The following is a 24,796-nucleotide window of genomic DNA, read 5'->3' as shown; positions in this document are numbered from 1 at the left end:
TGTCATGTGATAGAGAACGCGTGAGCGCGCACAGCTTCTTGACAGCTAGCGCTCAGGATGGACTGCAGAGAGTCGGCGTTATTAGTGTCCGTTCTCCTCCTGGCTTTGGATTTGTGTTCTGCTCAGAATTATGTCCTGAGCGATGACGGGGGGCTGGGAAGGGTTTTTGACGGAATTGGAGGTTTAAGCGGCGGAGGGGTGAGTTTAGTGTATTTTTAGTAGAGTACTTCCTTGTATGACACTGCCTCCACAGGAACAAGCTGATCTATGCATACCTGCATGTTTCATGTTTCTCTGATTAACTGCTCATTTTACTAACAGAACATTTCTTCTTGTGCCTTAATGTAGGCGACGTCTCGGTTACTGGTGAGTTATGCCGAGCCGTACCGCAGCCAGGTACTAGACTTCCTGTTTAAGGTACGGCAGAAGCAACTCATGCACACAGTTCAGTTTAAAGCACTGGAACTCACTGCTCCGTGTTCCTATTTTCAGCCAAACTTTGGAGCTTCTTTGCACATTCTGAAGGTGGAGATCGGAGGAGATGCTCAAACTACTGGTAACATACATTTAGTCATAATACAAATCCATGACAGTTACTAACTTGTAACTTGTTACAATTGCATTTCTCTGCTGCCAAGTCTGAAATGCATTATGACCCTCAGCTAAAGTCTGGCAGAATGACACAAATTCCTTCTTAACAAGGATACACTTGTGACATCTGCTGCATATGGATCTTAAAGTCTTGTATGGATAGGATGTTGGCTATAATCACCACATATTTTGGTGCTGCGGTCATGATAGACACTTTGGATCATAGTATAAGTTCAAGAATAAACTGATTCTCTCCATTGTTTTTTTTGGTGTTATTGAACCTCTGACTTGATCAGATGGAACAGAGCCGTCTCACATGCACTATGAAAATGATGAGAACTACTACAGAGGCTACGAGTGGTGGCTTATGAAAGAGGCCAAGAAGAGGAACCCAAATATCACACTCATAGGTAAGAAGGAACATTGTTTCTTTTTCTGTTTGATAACTTGACAACAGTAAACCATGGTTAAAGTAGACATCAGAGGGAAAATGTCATAGCAGGAAGCTGAGATTTAGAATCTACATGTGTTGTTACAAATGACGACTCCTGCTTTTCTTGGCATGAGCACATTTGGTATTACTGGCAAGCCTCATGGAACTTCTGCCAGGACTTTCCACCCATTTACTTCTATCCAGAGATTTTTTTGTATTTTGTATATTTTTTTATTTTAATAAAATAGTTTTGATATAAAGGTTACAATTCAATGTATGCAGTTATTTTATATGGAATGTAAATAATACGATAATGTTATTGATATTATTGAAAACTTTAACAAGTCTGCTCAGTTTGTTTGATAGATAGTGGGGGTGATTGGAAATGTGACCGATAGTAAAGTTATATTAAATGTAACATAAAAATAATCATTGTCTTTTCTTGTGTGTCTGCTTCTTTTCATATAGGTTTGCCCTGGGCGTTTCCCGGTTGGGTGGGCCATGGCAAGAACTGGCCCTATGACTACCCGGATGTCACTGCAACATATGTGGTGAACTGGATCCTTGGTGCCAAGCAGTACCATGACCTAGACATTCAGTATGTTGGGGTGTGTATGCCACTTCTCAGATTAGAATGCAGCTCTGCACAAACCCACAAAATTCATGCATAGAAATCTGTGTGTTGAAGTAGAAATGATTATTGCTTTTGTGGTCCTTACAAAGGCTGCTTCCTCAAAAATCGAATGCTTTGCAGCTTGGTGGCTTTTGGCCTGTTTAACTTTTCCTCTCATAACAAGAATATAATTAATTAATATAACTATTAATTATAATTCTTGGTGTCATTTCAAACAAACATAGAGTCATTTCAAGATCTGGTTAATGTGTTTTATTGGCAGGCTGTTTGAACATCTGACTGCTTGCATTATCTCTCAGTATCTCTGGCATTCTCAGGATTTTAATAACCAAAAGTAGTAATGGCCAAAACTTCTAAACACTAAGCAGCTTAAAATTACTTGGATTTGAAAGTTATTTGCAGCCACCTAGTGACAGTAAATTGTATAATGTAAGTCCCATTACCAATTTCCAAAATAAAAACCAAGATTCAGAACAAAGATGCGACTGTTGTTGCATGGAAGTAGCCCTGTTAGAAAGTGAAGGGTTTCTGTCCACTAAAGTTTGACTTTAACATAGTAAGTGGGAACGTATCAGAACCTGGCTTTGTTGTAAAATGTGACAAATGACATTTATTAGTTGCTTAGTACTGAAGGCCTGCCTGGAATATAAAAGTCATCTTTGTCCGTTGAGGTAAAGAAAGGCTGTTTTCATTATTTTACAAATACTGTGTTCAGTTTCCTAGTAAGCCTGTTTCATCAAAGCTTTACCACGTGATACTGGACTGATGGATTTACCTTAGCAGGAAATTGAGCCTGCAAAAGTTTGTTTTCAAACTAAAATTCTCTTTCATCCATTTAGATCTGGAATGAGCGAAGCTTTGACAACAAGTACATTAAGGTAAACATAACTTACTGTAATCTTTCACTGTACTTTTGTCATAACGAGTAGCCTGCAGTGTAAATTGAAGTAGAAAAACAGCCACTAACATTGAGTTGTCTTACTGAGAGATGCAGTGTGACGGTGTTTGGGAAGATATTAAAGCTCTAGCTGAGTTCCACTGAGAGCATGTCTTTGTCGCCAAAGGTGCTCCGGAACATGCTGGATAAAGTTGGTCTACCTGGTGTTGGCATCATTGCAGCAGACGGCGATTGGAGTGTCGCTAATTCTATGATCCTTGACCCATATCTTAATAATTCTGTTGATGTGATTGGGTGAGTACACAGTCTCAAGAAGTTTGAAATGAAATGCTCCCACTGCGTAAATCATTGGACCAGGTGGCACAGTGAAAGCAGAATTTTTACCATGTGCTATAAGTTTACTTGAAGGCTATTTGGTGCTTGACAACTGATTGCGTAAATGTGAAATGTCCACTGAATTTGGGTGTGTCTCTGTTAAAGCACACTCTCCTTCCACAAGTACCCAGCTGAATGTTTGTGGCTGTTATTCTGCTGGACTTAAAAGGTAAAAGTCACAGCTGAAACATGTGTAGGTGTGTTGCTGCCGTCCTGTAAAATATTTTCAGATCTGCAACATTTCTTAGGTGGTTTTAAAGCTGCACTAAAAGAAATGTTTAAACATAAATATTGACCCAATACAGACAGTAATCATAAGTGCTAAGAAATTACGTTTATTGAATTTAGGCTACGTTCACACTGCAGGCGAAAGCGCATCAAATCCGACTTTTTTGACCCTATGCGACCCATATCCGATCATGGTATGACGGTGTGAACAGCACAAATCCGATATTTTCAAATCCGATCTGGGTCACTTTTATATGTGGTACTGAATCCGATACATATCTGATGTTTTAGAAAGCGACTGCTGTTTGAACGGTCATGTCGCATTAAATCCGTCTTTTACGTCACTGACACAAGACAGACGCCAATTATCAGTGCCGGAGAAGCGCCCGATAAGACATCGCGAACGCTTCCTGGCCATCCCGTGTAGATGTTAGTGAAACTGTTGGGAAGACAACGTTGGAGAAACGTGAACATTTTATTTGTACTGTATAATCTGCAGATTCTGACGGAAATCTGCAACTATCCTTTGAAGCACCGCTCCTCTCTAAAACAGCAATAAGGATAATTATTAGGCCATATGTAAATAACAAAATAACTTTACAACTTAAAGCAAAATTGGGAAACATAAAGTCCGAAACAAGTCTTTATATTAAGGGCCATCAGTCAAACAATACTGTTTGGTCCGGGTCTAAACAGAGCGTGTTGTGTGTGACGTCTTCTTTTGCGCATGCGCATGCGCAAAAGAAGACGTCAGGGTTGGAGGGTTCACACTGGAGCGCGTTTGCTGTCACATTTTATTTGTAGTGTGAACAAGCAGACAAAAAAATCGGATTTGATCAAAAAATCGGAATTGAGCATTAAGACCTGCAGTGTGAACGTAGTCTTAGAGTGTTTGCATCTGTCTTTCTTGGGTGACAGCATGTTGATGTGCAACTGTAGGAAAAAACGAATCACTACAGTTGTGCCACACACTTCTAAAATCAAGCACCTAGGCATGCAGACTGCTTCTACAAACATTTGTAAAAGAATGGGTCGCTCTCAGGAGCTCCAGTGAATTCCAGTGTGATACCATGATAGGATGCCACCAGGGCAACAAGTTGTTTTTCAGGAGTTGGGTTCAGCCTCTTATTTCCAGTGAAAAGAAACAGTTAATGCTTCAGTATACCAAGACATTTTGAACAATTTCATGCTCCCATCTTAGTGGGAACAGTTTGGGAATGGCCCTGTTCTAACATGACAGCACAGAAGTGCTCAACGCAAGGTCCACAAAGACATGGATGAGCGAGTTTCGCGAGGAAAACCTTGACTGGCCTGCGAAGTCCAGACCTCAACCTGATAAAATACCTTTGGGATGAGTTGGAACAGGCCTTCTCATCCAATGTTGGCATCTGACCTCGAAAATGCGCTTGATCGTTTAAAGGAGGAGTGATATAGGTCATCTATATCCACTGTAAACAACCACCTTTGAACAGAGGGTCGATCGGTGTATATATGGAGGAGGATGGGAGAGAGGTACAGTGACTCCAGCCATCTTTTAAAACACAGTGGAGGCTCTGGCATGGTTTGGGGCTGCAATTTTGACAAGGATCTTGTCAAAATTGATGGAATTACGAATGCAGGAAAGTACGGTATTATTTTAATTTACCATTTAATAACATCTGGAACAGATTAATAAGCATGTCAAAAAATCCCAAACACACTGTCAATGTAGTGGTTTTTTTTGTTTTTGTTTTTTTGTCCAGGTGTGATTTACACCTGGACAAAGGTGAGTTCGTCCACCAACTCTAATTGGAGCGGTTCCTCCACCACTCGCGGCGGGAGCAGCTGTTCATCCGGCTGTTCCCCCTCCTCCAGCAGGCGTGGACCCCCGTGCGCCTCGTCCACCACCTCTGGCTGCCGAGGTGCCCCACACGGCTCCTCCACCGCTTCCCTACCACCAGGTTCCACCGGTGGGGTTTGCGGCAGCGGTGTCGACTAGGGTTGGGCGATATGGCCCAAAATTCTTATCTTGATATTCTTTAGCTGGATGATGATATACGATATATAGCTCAATATTTTTTTTAAAGCCATAAAGTAAGAACAAAAAAGAGAGTTCTTAGTCAAAGCTGTGTCCCAGATCTCACACAGGCACTTTAATTAACATACAGCCTAGATGTACATGAAAATATTACTCAGAAATAAATTATCAGCATTTATTAAATAATAATGCTCCATACATAAAATAAAACAATGTTGTTTTTGTGCATAACAAAAAGCTCACAATTGTGCAGTCAAACTAAAAAGACACTGAGCATATTAACAAAGACAGACAGATTTTGCAGCTGCTCTCTTCCCATGTTCTACTGTGTGACTGACAGTCTTGAGTTTGAAATCCGCTTCGTAGCCATGTCTCTTAACAGGTGCGATTTGTGATCCTTATATACACACAATACAGTAATATTACGTTGAAGCACAGTACGTATTACTCCGTGAGGCTACTGACTACGGTTGCCATAATGCTCCGACAATCCAGCAAGCGGTGCAGCTTTGTAGCTTACAAAAGTCGTACTAAAACATTTTTGTTTCTGAGCGCCGTGTACCACATAAAATTGGTTCGTGGTCAGTAAGCACAACTAGAATTCATACATAAGGCACATTTTCATACATAAGGTCGATTTTTGAGAAAATGGAAGGATTTTAGTGTAAGCTTATAGTCCGAAAAATACGGTATACGAGTTTTGTAAGGTGGTTTGTTTCGGGGCAGGAGGCTGGGAGACTTCGCGCAGTTTTACACAGTCTTCATTTTGCACTTTATGGTGCTGTTGTAAATGGTGAAAATACTATTAGTGCTCCAGCCTTTAGTCGGGACGCTTTCCCGACATTCTCTATAGAATACTCATCTGACACTCCAGATAATAGTAAAAAGAAGTAATGCTGACAGCATTAATCTCGTTAAAATGCACGGCGTCAATGCGTTAGCATTTTTAGCTCGTTGAAGCTCGTAAAGATTTACCGCGTTAATGCAGTTATGGCGTTAACATCATTTTGTCGAGATAAATGCCGCCAGCACTAAAATAGTAATCTCCAAATGTTTTCTTTTTACCAACAAGCTCCTCTGTGATAGCTGCCGTGTCCATCTTGTCGTTGCTTGCAGGTGAAGCGATGGGGGAGGGGGAGCTGTGTTCAGTGAAGGAGAGAGACAAGGCAGAGTAACGTAGCATAGAGACAAAAGTGGACGAAAGAGAGGCAAACTTGTGCCTCCATAAGTATAATTATAACATAATCTAGGCTATATTGTTATAAACAATATTGTCACATCTCATATCTTGTGTAAAAATATATCGATATATTTAAAAACTTGATATATCGCCCACCCCTAGTGTCGACGATGCCTGGAGCAGCATCGCCAGACTCGCGATCCTCTCTAGATGCCGCTCCATCTGGTCCCGCAGCTCTTCCTACTGGCAGTGTGCCTCTGCCACCTGCTCCCACTGGATGGCCGCCATGTGGACGAGCTCCACTCTTTTCTGGCTCCAGTAAGGACCCACCGTGCCGCCTCCTGGGTTTCGGCACCAGTGTGGTGTGAATGAGACACGGCGGGTCCATAGATCACAGTTATGAGCCATTTTATTGATTCCGACTACAGCTCTAGGCTGTCAGCCGTACATGCATCGTACCACAAAAACAACAACAAACCCCAATTTGCCATGTTTTAACTCGGCGGGGCGTGATTGCGGATGCCGTGCAGGTGCGTCCGCACAGCCCCACAGACCACGCCCCACCACAAACACATAGTTAAACACTGTCAGTCACAGACTGACCCATTAACATTACTGAAGCATTCTAGGATCATCTTGACAGAACAGAACAAAAGGCAGCTTGTTAAGGAATAAAGGTAACCATACCAAATATCAAGAGTTAGTGTAAAAGCAGATGAAGCTGATCACCATCCTCAATCCCTGCCGACCTTAAATTGCCTTTCCTAGACACATGACTGTGATAGCTGGCCTGGTAAAGAGACAGCTGGAGTGAATGCATCTATGCTCCATTTCCTAGTATAATATAAAGAAAAAAGAAAGGTTCAAGACCTTACAGTAGTATTGTAGCATCAGAGAGCACCAAAATGTATCAAACATTATATGAAGGACTAGGAAGCATAACCTCAATGATGACTTATAATAAATTGTCCCAAACATGGACAGGATCAATGAAATGTTAACTGCAAACGACATTGTGTACTTTGCTTCAGACAAAGGACAGTCTCACAGTCATAAGCTACAGTTTCTACAGCAGATTTCCTAACCTGTTTACTGTTTTCATTGATGATTTCTAATAACGTAATATCAAACCTAGATTTTCTAATTTTAAAAGCAGCTAGTATAATATAGCTTATAAGTTAAAACTCTTTGCTCTTACTTGTGCCATTTCACGTATTGTCAAAAAGGCTTTTCAGATTGGCTAGTAAACAGTGCAGCATTTAGTTGTCTCTAAGCCAGATGTCTCTCAGTAATTTCTCCGCCCTGTTGCATCAAATCTCGGCAAAGGCAGCTTTAATGCCACCAGTTTCTTGAGAAACTAGTTCTGTATATACAAATTTTATATGGAAGCAGCAAACATTGTATAGACAAATTCTGAACTGTGCTAGCTGTGAATCCGTCTTCTCTGCTGTCAATCTCCTTCTATGACTGTGACTGTCTGCACCAGCTGCTGCGATACACTCTGGATAAGAGTGGTCTGGAGAGGGTCAAGATCATAGCCAGTGACAACCTGTGGGAGCCCATTGCCTTTTCTCTGCTGCTAGACCCTGAGCTGAGCACAGCTGTAGACGTGATAGGGTAGGATCTTCCTCTGTGCATAGTTTGTATACGTAGCCTATGTTCTCTATCCTCAGCAGCTAAAACTTCAGCCAGCTGTCATCTGATGGTTGTTGCTTAAAAATGAAACACTTGGATCACTAAATGCTTTGAAAACAGTGCCCTTTCCTGTGTGATGTGATATGTATACTACTAGCAGTAAAAACAGCATCCTTTTCCTGATGGCACTATAGCACAGAGTAGTTTGTTTTTCTTTCTTTTGTGTTTAAACAAAATGCAGCATTTAATAGCTTCTAAGACAGATTTCATCCAGGTTTCAGAGCCCATCACAGCACAGAAACAGCTTTGGTGAAGGTCAAAAATGATCTTCTTATGGCCTCTGACAGTGGACTCATCTCTGTGCTTGTCCTGCTAGACCTCAGTGCAGCATTCGATACTGCTGACCATATTTAGAGCGATTAAAGCATGCTGTAGGTATTAAAGGTACTGCACTGCAGTGGTTTGTATCATGTCTATCTAATAGTCTCCAATTTAAATGGAGAGTCCTCTTCACACACTAAGTTTAATTATGAAGTTCCACAGGGTTCTGTGCTAGGACCAACTTTGTTTACACTATGCCTGATATCCCTTGGGCAGTAGCTTTAGAAGGCATAGCATACATTTTCACTGCTATGCAGATGACTTCCAACTTTATCTATCCATGAAGTCAGATCACGCACACCAATTAGTTAGACTAGTTAGGAATATCTTAAAAAGAAAGATGTCTCATAATGACCTTGATGACCTCTATTTATTTTGCTTCTAATCTCATAAAAATGGTATCTAACTAGATGCTTACTTTGGATGACATTACCTTGGCCTGTATGGCATCCTGGATTTAGGTTAGGTACTTCTTCCACAATTGTAAAAAGTTGATAATCAATATTTGATCAGAGCATTTGTTCACTGTTCATCAAAACAGTGATCAGTAATTTTACTAATAGTCACAGATCTAAGTACAGAACAGAAACGGCTCTTTAATATTGTTCTTGCTAATCCCTTTGTGAACACTTTTAAGATTTAAAATAAACAAATATATTAACCTATTTAAACAAAAATTAAAAGAATTTCAAGAGAATTGTGCAAAAAATATTTGTCAGACAGCTGATAGATGCGTGATGTTTCCTTGTCGTCTGCAAGTCCAGGCCCAGAGACCAGAGTGATGGATCTAAAACGGACATAACTAAAGTTAATCCAGTGGTTACCTGCACAGAGATAACCAAAAAGCATAAAAACCTTACCACACCTAGCACGCAGCAGCTACGAGCTTGGTGTGTGATATAATATAAGACCCTTTAGATTTACACAGCATGACAGCGTCAACCTGAACTGTTTATCAGACACTAGTTCAGACCAATGAGCTATTTACTAAAGACACCCTGTCACATCCTCCTCTTCTGTCCACTCCACAGACTATCTGTTCAGGTTCATCTACAGTCAGGTCCATAAATATTGGGATATCGACACAATTCTAACATTTTTGGCTCTATACACCACCACAATGGATTCCAAATGAAACGAACAACATGTGCTTCAACTGCAGACTGTCAGCTTTATTTGAGGGTATTTACATCCAAATCAGGTGAACAGTGTAAGAATTACAACAGTTTGCATATGTGCCTCCCACTTGTTAAGGGACCAAAAGTTATGGGACAATTGGCTTCTCAGCTGTTCCATGTCCAGGTGTGTGTTATTCCCTCATTATCCCAATTACAATGAGCAGATAAAAGGTCCAGAGTTCATTCCAAGTGTGTTATTTGCATTTGGAACCTGTTGCTGTCAACTGTCAAGATGAGATCCAAAGAGCTGTCACTATCAGTGAAGCAAGCCATCATTAGGCTGAAAAAACAAAACAAACCCATCAGAGGGATAGCAAAAACATTAAGCATGGCCAAAACAACAGTTTTGAACATTCTCAAAAAGAAGGAACACAGGAACGGTGAGCTCAGCAACACCAAAAGACCCCGAAGACCAGGGAAAACAACTGTGGTGGATGACCGAAGAATCCTTTCCCTGGTGAAGAAAACACCCTTCACAACAGTTGGCCAGATCAAGAACACTCTCCAGGAGGTAGGTGTATGTGTGTCAAAGTCAACAATCAAGAGAAGACTCCATCAGTGTGAATACAGAGGGTTCACCACAAGATGTAAACCATTGGTGAGCCCCAAAAACAGGAAGGCCAGATTAGAGTTTGCCAAACGACATCTAAAAAAAAGCCTTCATAGTTCTGGAACAACATCCTATGGACAGATGAGACCAAGATCAACTTGTACCAGAGTGTTGGGAAGAGAAGAGTATGGAGAAGGAAAGGAACTGCTCGTGATCCTAAGCATACCACCTCATCAGTGAAGCATGGTGGTGGAAGTGTCATGGCGTAGGCATGTATGGCTGCCAGTGGAGCTGGTTCTCTTGTATTTATCGATGATGTGACTGCTGACAAAAGCAGCAAGATGAATTCTGAAGTGTTTCAGGCAATATTACCTGCTCATATTCAGTCAAATGCATACAGCAAAAGCAACCAAAGAGTTTTTGAAGGGAAAGAAGTGGACTGTTTTGCAATAACCAAGTCAATCACCTGACCTGAATCCGATTGATGCATTTCACTTTCTGAAGACAAAACTGAAGTGAAAATGCCCCAAGAACAAGCAGGAACTGAAGACGGTTGCAGTAGAGGCCTGACAGAGCATCACCAGGGATGAAACCCAGCGTCTGGTGATGTCTATGTGTTCCAGACTTCAGGCTGTGATTGACTGCAAAGGATTTGCAACCAAGTATTAAAAAGTGGAAGTTTGATTTATTGTTCTTATCCTGTCCCATTACTTTTGGTCCCTTAACAAGTGGGAGGCACATATGCAAACTGTTGTAATTCCGACACCGTTCACCTGATTTGGATGTAAATACCCTCAAATTAAAGCTGACAGTCTGCAGTTAAAGCACATCTTGTTCGTTTCATTTGGAATTCATTGTGGTGGTGTATAGACCCAAAAATGTTAGAATTGTGTCGATGTCCCAATATTTATGGACCTGACTGTAGATCAGGGGTAGGCAACTTCAGGCCTCGATTGCCGGCGATCTGCAGGTTTTAAGATCTCACCCTGGGTCAACATATCTGAATCAAATGATTAGTTCATTACCAGGCCTCTGGACAACTTCAAGACATTTTGAGGAGGTAATTAGGTCATTTGAATCAGCTGTGTTGGATCAAGGAAACATCTAAAACCTGCAGGACACTGGCAGTTGAGGCCTGGAGTTGCCTACCCCCGATTTAGATAATATTTCAGGCTCTCTAAACCTACAGTTAGTGGAGCTTTGTAGCCAGATCTCTAAGAAACAATTGTACCTTTCTTAGCAATGATGCATGCTTAAATCATAGAAGCTTTGTAATGCTGTGCAACAGATTAATGGGACAGCAGTGCAGAGGATTCAGAGCTTGTCTTAGAATCCTTGGGTATAAAATATTTCTTCATCAATATTTCTTCTCAAGAAATCCAGTGACACAGCAAACGATAACTCTTGATTGTTCCAAACTTTATTTTTCAAGTTGTAAACAAATACAGTTTTAAAAAAGTGTTCTTCTTTGTCACTATCACATTCTTCTTTCAATACCAAAAAATGAAAAAGGAGTCAATGATTAAATGAATTTAAAAAAATATGATTATTATAACTCTATCATCCAATTTGAATAATATTATAATTCTTTTCTGTTTTTCTTTTTTGTTTGTTTGTTTTTTTTCCCTCTGGTAAACTAATCGTTCCCTTTCAGTCGATTCACTCGGTACAACACATAAGTATAGGATATTACGTCCTCGCGTGTCCTGGCTGAAGAAACCTTTAATCACGCCTTTAAGGCAGATGACCTGTGATAACATGCACACATCCCCGCCTGCAGATATAACCACTGTCATCACAGACATCCCTCAGTTCTTACGCTCGTCCCCTCGCTGAGAACACCTCTACTGAGTTGGACTAGCTAGCTGCTGCTAGTTAGCTCCTTTGTCTGCCGACTTGAACTTAGCCCTGTTGGTGTTAGCCTCCAACGCGCAGTTGGTACGTAGGTTGCCCACAGAGCACTAATTTCGAGTTTTCCTGTGCAGCATTTTCCTTTGCGTTTTGGAATGGACTCCAACCTGAAGTGAGCAAAGCAGAAATCTTCTGTTCGCCCCTGTCCTCAGGGGTGTGGTTTCTCTTTCCATGACAGTGACCAGCACGATGACTGCCCTGTCTGCCTGGGGATCATCCACCCTAGGAGAGTATTGACGGAGCCTGAAGCCTGTGCATTTTGTCTCCAGCTCTGGTGCTCGTCCCTGGAAAGATGGGTGACTTTTATGGAAAAAGTGCTGGGACAGACGGCTGTCACATGGCATGACCCTCTCCTTTCCGAGTCTGGAAGCCCCGGCTCCGAATCCGAAGACAAGGATTATCTGGTCGACGTCCCCCGCAATTCGCTGGGCTGACTACATGAAATGTGTTGATGGGTTAGCCAAAGACAAGCCGGAACCATGCCTGGGTTGAAGCCCACCAGCACTCCCCAGGAAGACGATGTCGTGCTGGACATTGGCATGGACATCCATGGTTTGGCAGAGGATGAGCAGCAGAGCTCAGTGTCAGCCCAGTGTGCCGCCGCTGTTGCGCTGGTTGCCCATGATGACATCTCTTTTTTTCCCCCTGTTTCATCGTGCTTCTGAGAAGGTGCAGGCGGACTGGCCCTCTCCTCCGCCCGCTCAGAAGCTGTTGTGGTTCATGGGCTTTTTTCTCCCCCTAGATCCCACAACGGCCAAAAACCGCCTTTCCATGTTCCCAGGCCTTATCTGTGAGCTAACGGCATTAGAGATGGACTGATCCGATATTACGTATCGGTATCGGGTCACGTGCGTCACTGCGTCACGTGATAGAGCGGCTGTGTGTATTTGGAGCCTCGCTACCAAACCAGCATTTCATCTCCGAGGAAGTTCTCCCAGAGAGAAGTAAAGCAAGTGTGTAAGTTCATCTCTGAATGTTTGTAAAGCGTTCCCATGTTAAGCTTAACAACCGATACATGGAGCGACTGCCTCTCTCTCCCTCACCTTCCTGCGGCTACTTCAATCGTGAAACTGCTTAATGATCAGCTGATCGGCTTTTCTGTCGCGAGTCTGTCTCTCTTCTTTGTATTTGGCCCACTTTGCACCAGAAAGAGGAAACCAGCGGCTGAACAACAGCAGCACGTTTAACCTTGATAAGCTGTTGTTAGAATTTATTTAATATTACTTTCTACACCAGGATCCTTTTCTACGTAGCTGACGGCTGGTAACTGTGCAGGGGCGGATCTAGCAAAGTGTAGCCAGGGGGGCCGATAGGGCATTAACAGGGAAAAGGGGGCACAAAGACATACTTTTCTTTCTTATTGTCATTTAAAATGTCTCGCTTTTAATAAATAATTATCTGAATCTGACACCCAAAGTTTTAATCTGATGTAAAATGTACAGAAGTCCATTACTGTATATAGTAACTGTTAAGTCTAATATACCCTAGTAAGCTATAGTACTTTTTTCTTTGAGAAGGTACCATCTGTGAATTCTGCAATTCTGTTGAAGAAAGATGTTGAATCTATTTAATTATTCTTGAAAAATAATTTATTTCTGTGCATTTTTTTTCACCCTGCATCAAATTAAAGTTGATTACATCGATTAAGCATCATGAGGTGGAGGGTGGGGGGTGGTTCCCTATTTTTCTTTTTTCTGGGAGTTTGCAACCCTATTAGTTAGGTTGCTTAATATTTCTGCTAAGTACTCTTTAAAATACCAGAATAGGGAGGATTAAGTTTATTAGATTGATCAGTGTTGCTGAACTATGAAATATTTTGGGCGCAGTGTATTTTTTACATACAGGTATAACAGAATAGCTTTAGTGTTGTTGTTTATTTAAACTTGAGTATGAACTTATACAAAATGCAGCAAGATATTAAAAAAACAGTTTTATTGATTAAAAAAACACACTATATCGGATTCATATCGGTATCGGCAGATATCCAAATTTATGATATCGGTATCGGACATAAAAAAGTGGTATCGTGCCATCTCTAAACAGCATCATGGGACAAACCTCTGTCCACCCACGTCACTGTTCCCAGCTATGGACAGTGCAAAGTTGGATGGCGCCAAGGAGGCTGGCTTAGCTAACCCAACTCCTATGGAGCCGTCTCAGGCTGTTTATCTGGCCCCATCCCTTAACCATTGTGTCGGTGGCCCCGCAACGCTTGCGTCCAAGCACTGCAGAATCTTTGCGTCGCAATGGGAGAAGATTTATCGTGTTCAGAACAGCACTACTCACGCCATGAGCTCCGTCACCATGCTCCAGACGTACCAGGCGATGTGCCTGGTGGAGCTCGGATCGCTGGGTTCTGATGACAGCCCGCTGGCACCTCCTCTAAACGAGGTCAGAGTCGCCACAGATTACATCCTCTGTGCATCCCCTTGTGCAGCGCTCTCTCTGGGGAAAGGGATGGCTTCGACATTAGTGGCGTAGAGGCACCTGTGGCTGACCCTCTCTGCCGTCCCGGATAGGGACAGGGCTGTAATATCTGGACGAACCAGTGTCTGTGGCTGGGCTATTCGGACATTCACTTGGAGTCATTCAGGCTAGATTCGATTTGAGGAAGAAGCAGACAGAAGCTTTGCGGAACATCTTCCCCAGATGTGAGGCGAAGCCCAGGCCCACACCTAGCTCTCACAGGCCCGCTGCTACTCTGTCGACTGGCAAGAGACTGGTGCCCACTGCTGCAGTGAGTGTGCCGCCAGCAGGAGCACATCCTCCGGTTTAAGCTCCACGCCAGGCAGCCTGGAGCATGCTGCAGCCGGCTGGCTGCTCACTTCCCTCACTGGCACGCTTGTGCCCCCTCTCCATGGGTGCTGCGAACTGTTGCTGTGGGTTACCAGTTGCAGTTCCAGGTCAAGCTGGCTCATTTCCACAGAGATGTAAACACTACTGTCGGCATCAAAGCAGCAATGATACTGAGGTAGGACATATAGGCGCTATTGCAGAAAAGAGCAATACAAGGGGGGAAGGCTTCGTCCCATCTTCAACCTGCCAGTCTTGAACAAGTATCTACGAACGTACAAGTTCAAGATGCTAACACTCAGACAGCTCTTGAATGCAGTCGGCAGAGGAGATTGGTTTGCAACAATCGTTCTAACAGATGCTTATTTTCATGTGGCTATACACCCAAACCACAGGTAGTTTCTGAGGTTTGCATTTGAGGGCGTAGCCTACGAATACCTGGTGCTGCCATTTGGGTTGTTGCTTGCTCCTCACACCCTGTGCCAAATGTGCCAGCAAAATGATGCAGCGCTTGCCCCCCCAGAAAGAGAGGCATCCGCATCTTAGCCTACCTAGATGACTGGGCTCTCGTAGCTTGCTCCAGAGAGCAGGCGGAGGCACAGCTGTCACTGGTTTTGTCACACATTCAGGCACTGGGTTTCTCTGTGCACTTTCAAAAAAGCTTGCTAATCCCGAGTCAGCAGATTTTTCTTTCATTGGTTTGGAAATATGCTTGCTTTCCAGCCGCGCACGTTTGTCGGAGCACAGAGTGGCTGCGTTTCATCGCTGCCTCGTTCAGTTTCAGCTGGAACGCAGACTGCGTTTCTAGACTATATTACATTTCTTGAGCATGATGGCATCTATGATCGCCGTAGTGCCGCTTGGACTGTTAAAGATGAGAGCGTTTCAATGCTGGACTTGCTGTCTCTCACCGCCTGTGTGCATCGCATCACCTTGGGAGGAGGCTGAGGGTAACCGCGTCTTGCATGCTAGCCCGGGCTGCTGGTTCAGGGCTCCCTCCAGGGACCTAAGGGGGTGGGGAGCGCTGTGCGAGGATCCATCAGCGAGAGGGATCTGGTCCGCATCCCGGCGTGAGCTGCACCTCAACCACTTAGAGCTGTTAGCAGTGTTCTTAGCTCTCAAACATTTCCATCCAGTCCTGGAGGGCCAGCATGTCCTAGTCAGGGCAGACAATTCAACAGTGCTCTCTTACATAAACAGGCAGGGAGGAACACGCTCCCTTCAAATGTTGAAGCTGTCCTGCTCTCTGCTGTTATGGTGCAGTGTTTATTTTCTGTCTGTAAGAGCAACCCATGTTCCGGGCCACCGGAACCTGGGGCCAGACCTTCTCTCCTTCTCACCTTCTTCTCTCTTTGATAGTGGCTCAGATTTGGGATCTATTTGGCAAGGTGCAAGTAGATCGTTTTGCCTCCAGGGTAAATACTCACTGCCACCTGTTCTTCTCCATAATCAACCACGATGCACCCTTGGGCACGGACGTGCTAGCGCACCAATGGCCAGACGTGCTCCTGAATGCATTTCCCCAGTAGAAATGATATTTCCAGTTCTAAAGAGAATGCGGTGGCAGTCTTTCTCTCTGATTCTAGTGGCCCTTTGGTGGCCAGCAAGGTCGTGGTATCCAGAGACAATCAGCCTGCTAGCAGCTAGTCCTTGGCAGCTTCCTCTCCGCAGGAACCTCCTCTCTCAGGCGGGAGGAGAAGTGGTTCATCTGCGCCCAGATCTGTGGCGCCTTCATGTTTAATTAACTTGATTGCTAAGGGTCTGCTACCTAATGTGATAGCGACAATTCAGAGCGCTAGGGCCTCATCCACTAGAGGCTTGTACGCTTACAAATGGCGAGCCTTCAAGGTTTATGTAGCAGCTATATCTGCTTGTCATATTGGCTTTGACGGGGTGACACCAGGTGCACATCCTCTCGCCATGCATTTTCTGAAAGGGGTTCGGCGGCTGAGACTCATGCTTAGGTCCAGTGTCCCTGCTTGGGACTTATCTTTGCTGCTGGAGGCCATTTGTAGCTCACGGTTTGAACACATTGAGTCTGTGGATATGAAATTTCTCTCATATAAGACTCTATTACTTCTCGCTTTGGTTTTGGCAAAGCGAGTGGGTGACCTTCATGTGCTCTCTGTGCACATACACATATCTGTGGGTTACGTCCAAATGCTGCCTATTTTCCCAAGATTATGCCTGCATGTTATAGCTCAATGGAGTTTGAGTTGCTGAGCTTTTGGCCCCCTCCTTTTGCATCTGAGTAGGAGAGGAGGATGCATTCTCTTTGTCCAGTGGATGCGCTACATACCTACATTGAGCGTACTCAGAATGTGCGTTTATGTGACCAGCTGTTTGTCTGCTTCACTCATCCAGTCAGAGGTAGAGCTCTGTCTAAACAGAGGCTGTCCAACTGGATTATAGAAGCTACCTCATTGGCGTACAGCACCGAAGGTCTTGCTTTGCCCCCTGGGCTGAGAGCTCACTCCACCAGGGGGATGGCAACCTCATGGGCTCTTTTTTAAATATCACCTATAGCTGATATTTGTGCAGCAGCTAGTTGGGCATCACCGCACACTTTTGTGCGGTTTTATCGGTTCAACGTTACAGCCCCTTTGGTCGCTCATACAGTCCTTTCTGCTGGGTTTACCGCACACTAAGGTTTTGGTGGTACGATTCCAGTTCGGTGGCTGCTCTGCGGGGCGTGTATAGGTCCCATACTTATGTGTTGTACCTCGGTCCTCTCCTTCAGGGAACAGAAGTTATAGACATAACTGTTCGTTCCCTTTCAGTCGATTCACTCGGTACAACACAAGGTGGTCCCACTGAGCAGTTTTGCTCGGTGAAGAGTGGCTATCGAACTGAGGGATGCGCAGGTGTCATCACAGGTCATCTGCCTTAAAGGCGTGAATAAAGGTTTCTGCAGGCAGGACACGCGAAGGCATGATATCCCATACTTATGTCTACTGGTTCCCCTCCTTCAGGGAACAGAAGTAATAGACATAATTGTTCACTTCACAAGCTATAAAATGCGGGCTTTACAATCTGTGACTGTTTGAGACTCAGCCTTAACTCCTTTTGTAGATGCTGTTTTATTTTTATTTTATTTTATCTTATTTATTTATTTATTTTTGCTGTATGGCAACAGCTTGAATACAGAAATCTGAACTGTGATCACCAAGTTTGACCTTTTGTATGTGGTGATCAGGGCTCACTATCCAGGTACCACCACAATAACAGAGGCCCTGAAGACACAGAAGAAGCTGTGGTCATCAGAGGACTACAGCACCTTTAACAATGAGGTGGGAGGAGGCTGTTGGGCTCGGATCCTCAACCAGAACTATGTCAATGGACAAATGACTGCGTAAGTTAAAAAACAAGCAGTACATGCTAGCAAAATATTAAGCATTTCACAGAATGTATATCAAATTTGTTGAATTTTAATCAGTTTGATGGTAAGTTTATTCTAACTAAAAATAAAGTGTAAACTTGGTGAATACATGCTTTGGACAGACTGTTAAACCTTAATGTGGAACAATCTCATTAATGACTGATCCTTTCCCCAGCACCATCTCCTGGAATCTGGTGGCCAGTTATTATGAGGATCTCCCATTTGGCAGGGACGGGCTCATGACAGCTGAGGAGCCCTGGAGTGGCAACTATGTGGTCGAGTCTCCAATTTGGATCACGGGTCTGCATTATAGTCTGCGTACAGAGACAGATCAACATAACATTTCTCATAATAGCAAAGTTATTAGAGAGTGTTTTGTTACTTATTTATGGTAGATCATTAAAGGTCAGCAGTGTACTTTTAAATCCAGAAAACATGACACTAACCCTTAAAGTTCTGAGTAAGTAAAATTCACTATATGTCACTACATTTTTAGTGTTGACTGTATGTTGCATACTGATGGGCTAGACAGCATGTCATTAGAAGAAATCTCACTTGTGAGACAGATTTGATGGGTTGGTGAAAGTTTTGGCATGAGAGCAAGCTGATTTATTTTAGAAGTGAATTAGTTTGATAGTTGTTGGGCCTGGCTGAGCAATTGTTTTGTAAACCTTTGTTTTCAAATGTTTTCCTTGCAGCTCACACCACACAGTTTACCCAGCCAGGATGGACCTACCTGCAGACTGTTGGACATCTGGCACAAGGTGGAAGCTATATTGCCTTGACTGATGGGAAGGGAAATCTCACTGTTGTCATAGAAACGATGGTAAGTTAGTTGCGCGCACACACAGAGAGAGAGAGAGCGAGAGAGAGAGCAGGTATCGAAATAATAATATCAGAATAGACCCACCCAGGTTGGAGACAGAAACACTGGAAGAACATATGGGAGAAGGACGCAACAGATAACTACAATGCTCAGTGGCTAGTGGATCTAAGAGCTGACTTCATGAGCCTCCCTGAACAGGATCCAATAAGGATCCCCAGAAGGGACTAGTCCCATCCAACTACTGGGCAATAACAGGCCTCAACAACACATGGAAGCTCTTGTCAGGCATCATAGCGGCTAAGATGAACAGGCACATGGCTGAATACAGGAGTAGGGAACCAAAAGGAATTGACATAAACATCAGAGGGGCAAAACACCAGTTCCTGGTAGATGGAGCAGTCTGTAGACTGTAAGACCAGAGTGACCAACTTGTGCACCACCTGGGTTGACTATAAGAAAGCCTACCACTCAATGCCTCACACATGGATCCTGGAGTCGCTAGAACTGTACAACATGACTGACAACAGGACCCTAATTCAATTCAATTCAATTTTATTTATATAGCGCCAAATCACAACAAAAGTCGCCTCAAGAGCCTTCATCAAGAACTGAATGGAAATGTACTATTGGCTTAATGTTGGCCTCTACTTTTGTTCATTACAAGTCATGCCAAATACAAGCAGAGAGTCTTATCGTCTTATCACTATGTGGAACAGAGCTTTCAGTCTCTCGGTTCCTCGGCTCTGGAACTCACTTCCTGCAGTGATAAGAAATATAGATCCCCTTCCCTTATTTAAGTCACAGCTCAAAACCTGTTTGTTTAAACTGGTTTACTGGCTTTATTACAGATCTTATTTGCTGTCAAATCTTGTTTATTTGTTGTTTTTTTATTTGTTGGGGTTTTTTTTGTATTTTCATTTATTTTAATCTATTTTAATCTACTGTTTTATTGATATCTTTTTCTCTTTGTAAGGTGACCTTGGGTTTTAGAAAGACGCCCTCAAATAAAATGTATTATTGTTAGTAGTAGTAGTAGTAGTAGTAGTAGTAGTATCATCATTAGATGGTGAGTGTCAGAACCACTATGATGACACTCATAACAACAAGAAACGACAAGATCATCCATGAGTACATCAGGAAGATAGCCACAGCTGACTGTGTGCTTAGTGAAGACCTCAAACAGCAGAAACCTGTGAGAAGAGTATCAAGAAGAGGAACCATAATGGAAGGACAGGCCCCTGCACAGCATGTACTACCTGCAGACGAAAGAAGCAGCCGACACAGAGGAATCCTACCAGTGGCTAGAGAATGCTGGACTGAAAGACAGCACAGAGGCACTAATCATGGCAGCACAGGAACAAGCTCTAAACACAACATCCATAGAGGCAGGGGTCTACCACACCAGGCAAGACCCCTGGTGCAAGCTGTGCAAAGGTGCCCCTGAGACAATCCAGCACTACACAAAACACTAAACGGTCAAGACCATTTATCCCAGCTTCTTATTAAATATGCAGCTTGTTGACTTCAAAAACAAGCTTAGAATTTGTTAAAGACTAGGGAGGACATTAAAACCATTTTAGCTGACTCTGTAGATACTTGTAGACAGTGTTTGTTTGTGTATGTGTAGCTCAAATATATATATAAATGTATAGCTCAAACACAGGAACATTATCTGCCACATCCAACTCTGCTTTCTAATGTTATGGAATGCTCCTTTTAACAAAGCTTTTTGTCTCCTTTATAGACTCACAATCATTCAGTGTGCATAAGACCTCCACTACCTCCCTTTAATGTAACATCCCAAAATGCAACTTTCCAGCTAAAGGGGTCTTTTGTAAGTTCATGTCATCTTCTTGAATCTGCTGAGAATTTATGACTTGTACATCTGTCATGTTTAAGATTATTTATTTCTTCTTAGGCATCCATTAAAGAGCTCCAAGTGTGGCGGTCACAGTTTGACTTTAAGACGAGCAAGGCTTCCTTTTTTGAGAAACTAAAACCACTGAAGGTACTGTTTACACGCTGAAGAAAGATGCACCTCAGTGACATGTTGGCACCAGTTTGTCAACTGTAACACTGTCTTTATATGACATTAGCTTGTAGATGGCTTGTTTACCCTGAATCTGGCTGAAGACGAGGTTTACACACTGACCACTATTAGTACAGGAAGCAAAGGCAGCTATCCCGACCCACCTCCCTCAGCTCCCTTCCCTAAAGTGTACAAGGATGACTTTGATGTTCGTAAGTTAACCATGTGCATGACCCCACATCTCACCAAATTCTTAACGTCTATTAAAATGACAGAAAAAGTGACCTTTATGTTAAATCTGCTTCTGTGTATGTATAGGAAGCCCACCTTTTTCAGAAGCTCCATACTTTGCTGATCAGACAGGAGTGTTTGAGTACTACATTAACCTGACTGATCCTGGACCTCACGTCTTCACCTTAAGACAGGTTCTGACAGAAAGGCCCATCACATGGGCAACGGATGCTGATCAAACCATTAGTGTCATCGGAGACTATTACTGGTGAGTAGTCCTATGACTACTATGATTACTTTAGATGGGTTAGTCACTACTATCACTAACCAAACTAAAGTAATCCATGGGGTGTCTGTGGCTCAGGAGGTAGGCAGACACACACACACACAAAATATATATATATGTATATATTTTTTCTCCACCCTGTTACATTGTTATTTTATACAGGCAGAACCTGACAGTGACATGTGACGTCTTCATGGAGAAGATGAATGCTGGTGGTGTGTTCATAGCAGCCAGAGTGGATAAAGGGGGACAGTCAATCCGCAGTGCTAAAGGAGTCTTCTTCTGGGTGTTTGCTGATGGCACCTACAAAGTTACCAATGATCTTGGTCAGTACAATCTGTCTCTGCTCCAACCTTAAATGTCTTTTAGACCCCATTCCTATAAGAGTGCTCAAAAATGGCCTACTATTAATTAATGATTGAGTCTTAAAAAATGATCAATCTGTCTTCATTATTGGGCTGTGTACCACAGGGTTTTAATGTTCCACTAGTTAAACCATTACTTACAAAGCTACCACTTGATCCCGCTGTCTTAGCTAGTTCTAGGCCAGTCTTCAACCTTTTGAAAATTGGCCTAACATTAAAATTAGATTAGTCAACTCTTTCTCAAATTTTTGAAAGAATAGTTCTAAAACAAGTAACTGATCATCTACAGAGGATTGATTTATTATAAGAGTTTCACTCAAATTTCAGAACTTATCACAGTACTTAAACAGCATTGGTTAAGGTTGCAAATGATCTCAGTGCAGCTTTCCATACTGTTCATAATATTCTATTAGAGCAGTTAAAGCATGCTGTACTGCACTGCAGTGGTTTGAATCACATTCATCTAATAGATTCCAATTTGTTCATGTTAAGGAGTCTTCTTCATATACTAAGGTTAATTATGGAGTTCCCCAGGGTTCTATGGTTGGGCTAATTGTATGTACATTATGCTTGCTTCCTTTAGGAAGTGTCATTAGAAGGCATATCATACATTTTCAGTACTATGGAGATGATACCCTGCTTTATCTTTCTATGAAGCCAGATGACACACCAATATAGTTAAACTGCCATAATGTCTCAAAGACATAAAGAGTTGGATGACCTCTAATTTCCTGCTTCTAAATTCAGATAAAACTGAGGCCATTACAGTCAGCCACAAAAATCTTAGAAATATAGTTTTTAACCAGAGGCTTACTCTGATTGGCAGTACCTTGGCCTCCAGTAACACCGTGTGGAATCTTGTAGTTGTTTCTGACCAGGACATGTCCTTCAGTGAGCATATTAAACAAATATGTAGGACTACTTTCTTCCATTTTTTGCAATATCTTTAAAATGAGAAATATCTTGTCTCAGAGTGATGCTGAAATACAGGTTTATGCATGTATTACTTTTAGGCTGGACTACTGTAATTCATTATTATCAGGATGTCCTAAAAACTCCCTGAAAAGCCTTCAGATGATCCAAAATCCTGCAGCAAGAGTACTGACAGTACTGACAAAGCTCCTTGAGGTCCTGGTGTTAGGATTTGGGACTCACACTTAACTCCAAACTGAAAACCAAAATCATCACTTGTAGTCTTTTATTTCATAGACAGTTTCTACATAATTTCCATAGTTGGACAGTTTGTTGTCGCTGTGCCTCTCATCACTGTTCTTTTGTCAACAGTTGGCGAGACTGTACTCGCAGAGGGACAGTCTGGTACTGAGGTATATGGCTGGTACACCTTGTCACTCACTGTAAAAGTAAGTAGACACTTTTTACTAATTGTATTTTTTTTTATACTGTCACTTCTTTCAATTTTATTATGATTAATAGAGTTTTGAATCCAATAAACCATGTGAAGACTTGAAGATTAGATCAACTCAGATTAGCTACTCTCATTATTAATAGTATCTTGGGTGAGCATCTAAATCGCACGAGAGATTTAAGATGATGTATTAGCAAGACAAAGCAAACAATCTGCCCTTTTCCTACTTGGATTTTATGTGGAGGTTTTTTAGTGATTTGTAGGTCCATTGTGTTAATACAGTATGTCAAAATCAAAAAATAACAAAAGTTACACTTGAGGTTGTACTGAAAAAAGGCAAGGCAAACAGTTTCTGATCATATATGAAGACAAAATAAAAAGTAGTCTGAAGTGAAGGATTATAACCTTGACGACACAATTAACTGGGGGCAGTAATCAGCCCTATTGCTGGTAGCTGTGCAGGAAAAATCCTTTCTGATGTAGGTTATTGTGTTGACACATTGTAAGTACACTTTTCAGCAAAATGCCTGTCTTGTCACAGCCACATTAATTTGACTATGAAAAGTCACATTGTGTCTTGTAACATGGATTTGAAAAATGTAAAAATGTTTTTTCTCTTTCCTGAAGGGACAGTATGCATCAGGGTCACTGAATGGATACCCTCTGTGGAAGAATGCTGTGGTACTGACCCCAAAGGCTGGCTGGGCTGCCATAGGAACACGCTCATTTGAACTGGCCCAGTTTGATAACTTTGCTTTGGTGGCAGAGTGATTAATTTACTTTAAATCATGATTTACACTATGCTATGAATGTTCTGATTCATTTATGGACTTGATTAGTACTTTACAGCCGATAGCTTCAAGCATGTTTGTAAAATTTGGGGCGATGTATTGACAGAAATGGGTTGTAATATTTAATTAGCATGTAACCACGCGTAATTATCATTGTGGTTTCTGTTCAGGACTGAGTCTTGATATGACAGGATCATTCCAACAAAAACAATGTCTTTCTACAGCTCACAGCCAACAAAACACTGGTTTAAGACCTTTCTTTGAAGAAATGCCTTCAAATAAGGACTTCAAGATAAGGCTGGAAATGTGTTGGGGGCATAACTTGTAGTGAGTCGTCTGTTTGTAGCACATTAGAATCCATCACACTTGTACAGCCTGGTGTTAGAATCAAACGACCATATTAGTATTTGGTGTTAGCCGTGTAGTTGGCTTGTCACTACCATAGGAGCATCCCTCAGTTTCTCAGTGGGCTCCACCCCTCACTTGTTGCATCTGTTTTCAAAACAGCTAAGTTTCAACACCTCAAACTTCTTGGAAGTAATTCTTAATGTCTTGGCGGTTGCCTCCATCTCCATCTTTTTATATACAGTGTATGTGGAGGAAAAAAACGTATCAGATGGCACTGAATCCTGGAACTTTGTTTGATGTGATTGTAAATGATTTTTAGTGTGACTTTATCTTGTCTTAACTGCTTTGAATAAATCAAATAGAAAGCCAAA

General features: G+C 42.4%; 1 protein-coding gene across 2 annotated transcripts; it reads left to right on the top strand.

The window, feature by feature from the left end:
- LOC100707418 (galactocerebrosidase) lies at positions 1-24,796 on the top strand. Of its 2 annotated transcripts, none has more exons than XM_003459635.5 (17): positions 1-198; positions 349-417; positions 493-556; positions 888-1,001; positions 1,493-1,632; positions 2,498-2,536; positions 7,843-7,973; positions 18,001-18,156; positions 18,359-18,483; positions 18,882-19,009; positions 20,754-20,843; positions 20,928-21,017; positions 21,106-21,250; positions 21,357-21,537; positions 21,718-21,881; positions 23,205-23,281; positions 23,914-24,796. In XM_003459635.5, the coding sequence occupies exons 1-17, from the start codon at positions 58-60 to the stop codon at positions 24,055-24,057; spliced, it is 1,998 nt and encodes a 665-aa protein (XP_003459683.1). In that variant the 5' UTR covers positions 1-57; the 3' UTR covers positions 24,058-24,796. The 2 variants fall into 2 exon arrangements, with proteins under 2 accessions (XP_003459683.1, XP_005465313.1); XM_005465256.4 differs by lacking the exon at positions 7,843-7,973 and adding an exon at positions 2,723-2,850.

The sequence above is a fragment of the Oreochromis niloticus genome, linkage group LG19 (genome assembly GCF_001858045.2).
Source record: "Oreochromis niloticus isolate F11D_XX linkage group LG19, O_niloticus_UMD_NMBU, whole genome shotgun sequence".
Lineage (NCBI taxonomy): Eukaryota > Metazoa > Chordata > Actinopteri > Cichliformes > Cichlidae > Oreochromis > Oreochromis niloticus.
This window is presented reverse-complemented; position numbering and strand designations above follow the sequence as displayed.

What these genes read in the sequence shown, in the direction of transcription:
- LOC100707418 (XM_003459635.5), top strand. Translation starts at nt 58, where the DNA reads ATGGACTGCAGAGAGTCGGCGTTATTAGTGTCCGTTCTCCTCCTGGCT. An exon ending in TAGACATTCAGTATGTTGGG is followed by an intron (nt 1,633 to 2,497) that starts GTGTGTATGCCA and finishes TCATCCATTTAG; the next exon opens with ATCTGGAATGAGCGAAGCTT. An exon ending in ACAGCTGTAGACGTGATAGG is followed by an intron (nt 7,974 to 18,000) that starts GTAGGATCTTCC and finishes TGTGGTGATCAG; the next exon opens with GGCTCACTATCCAGGTACCA.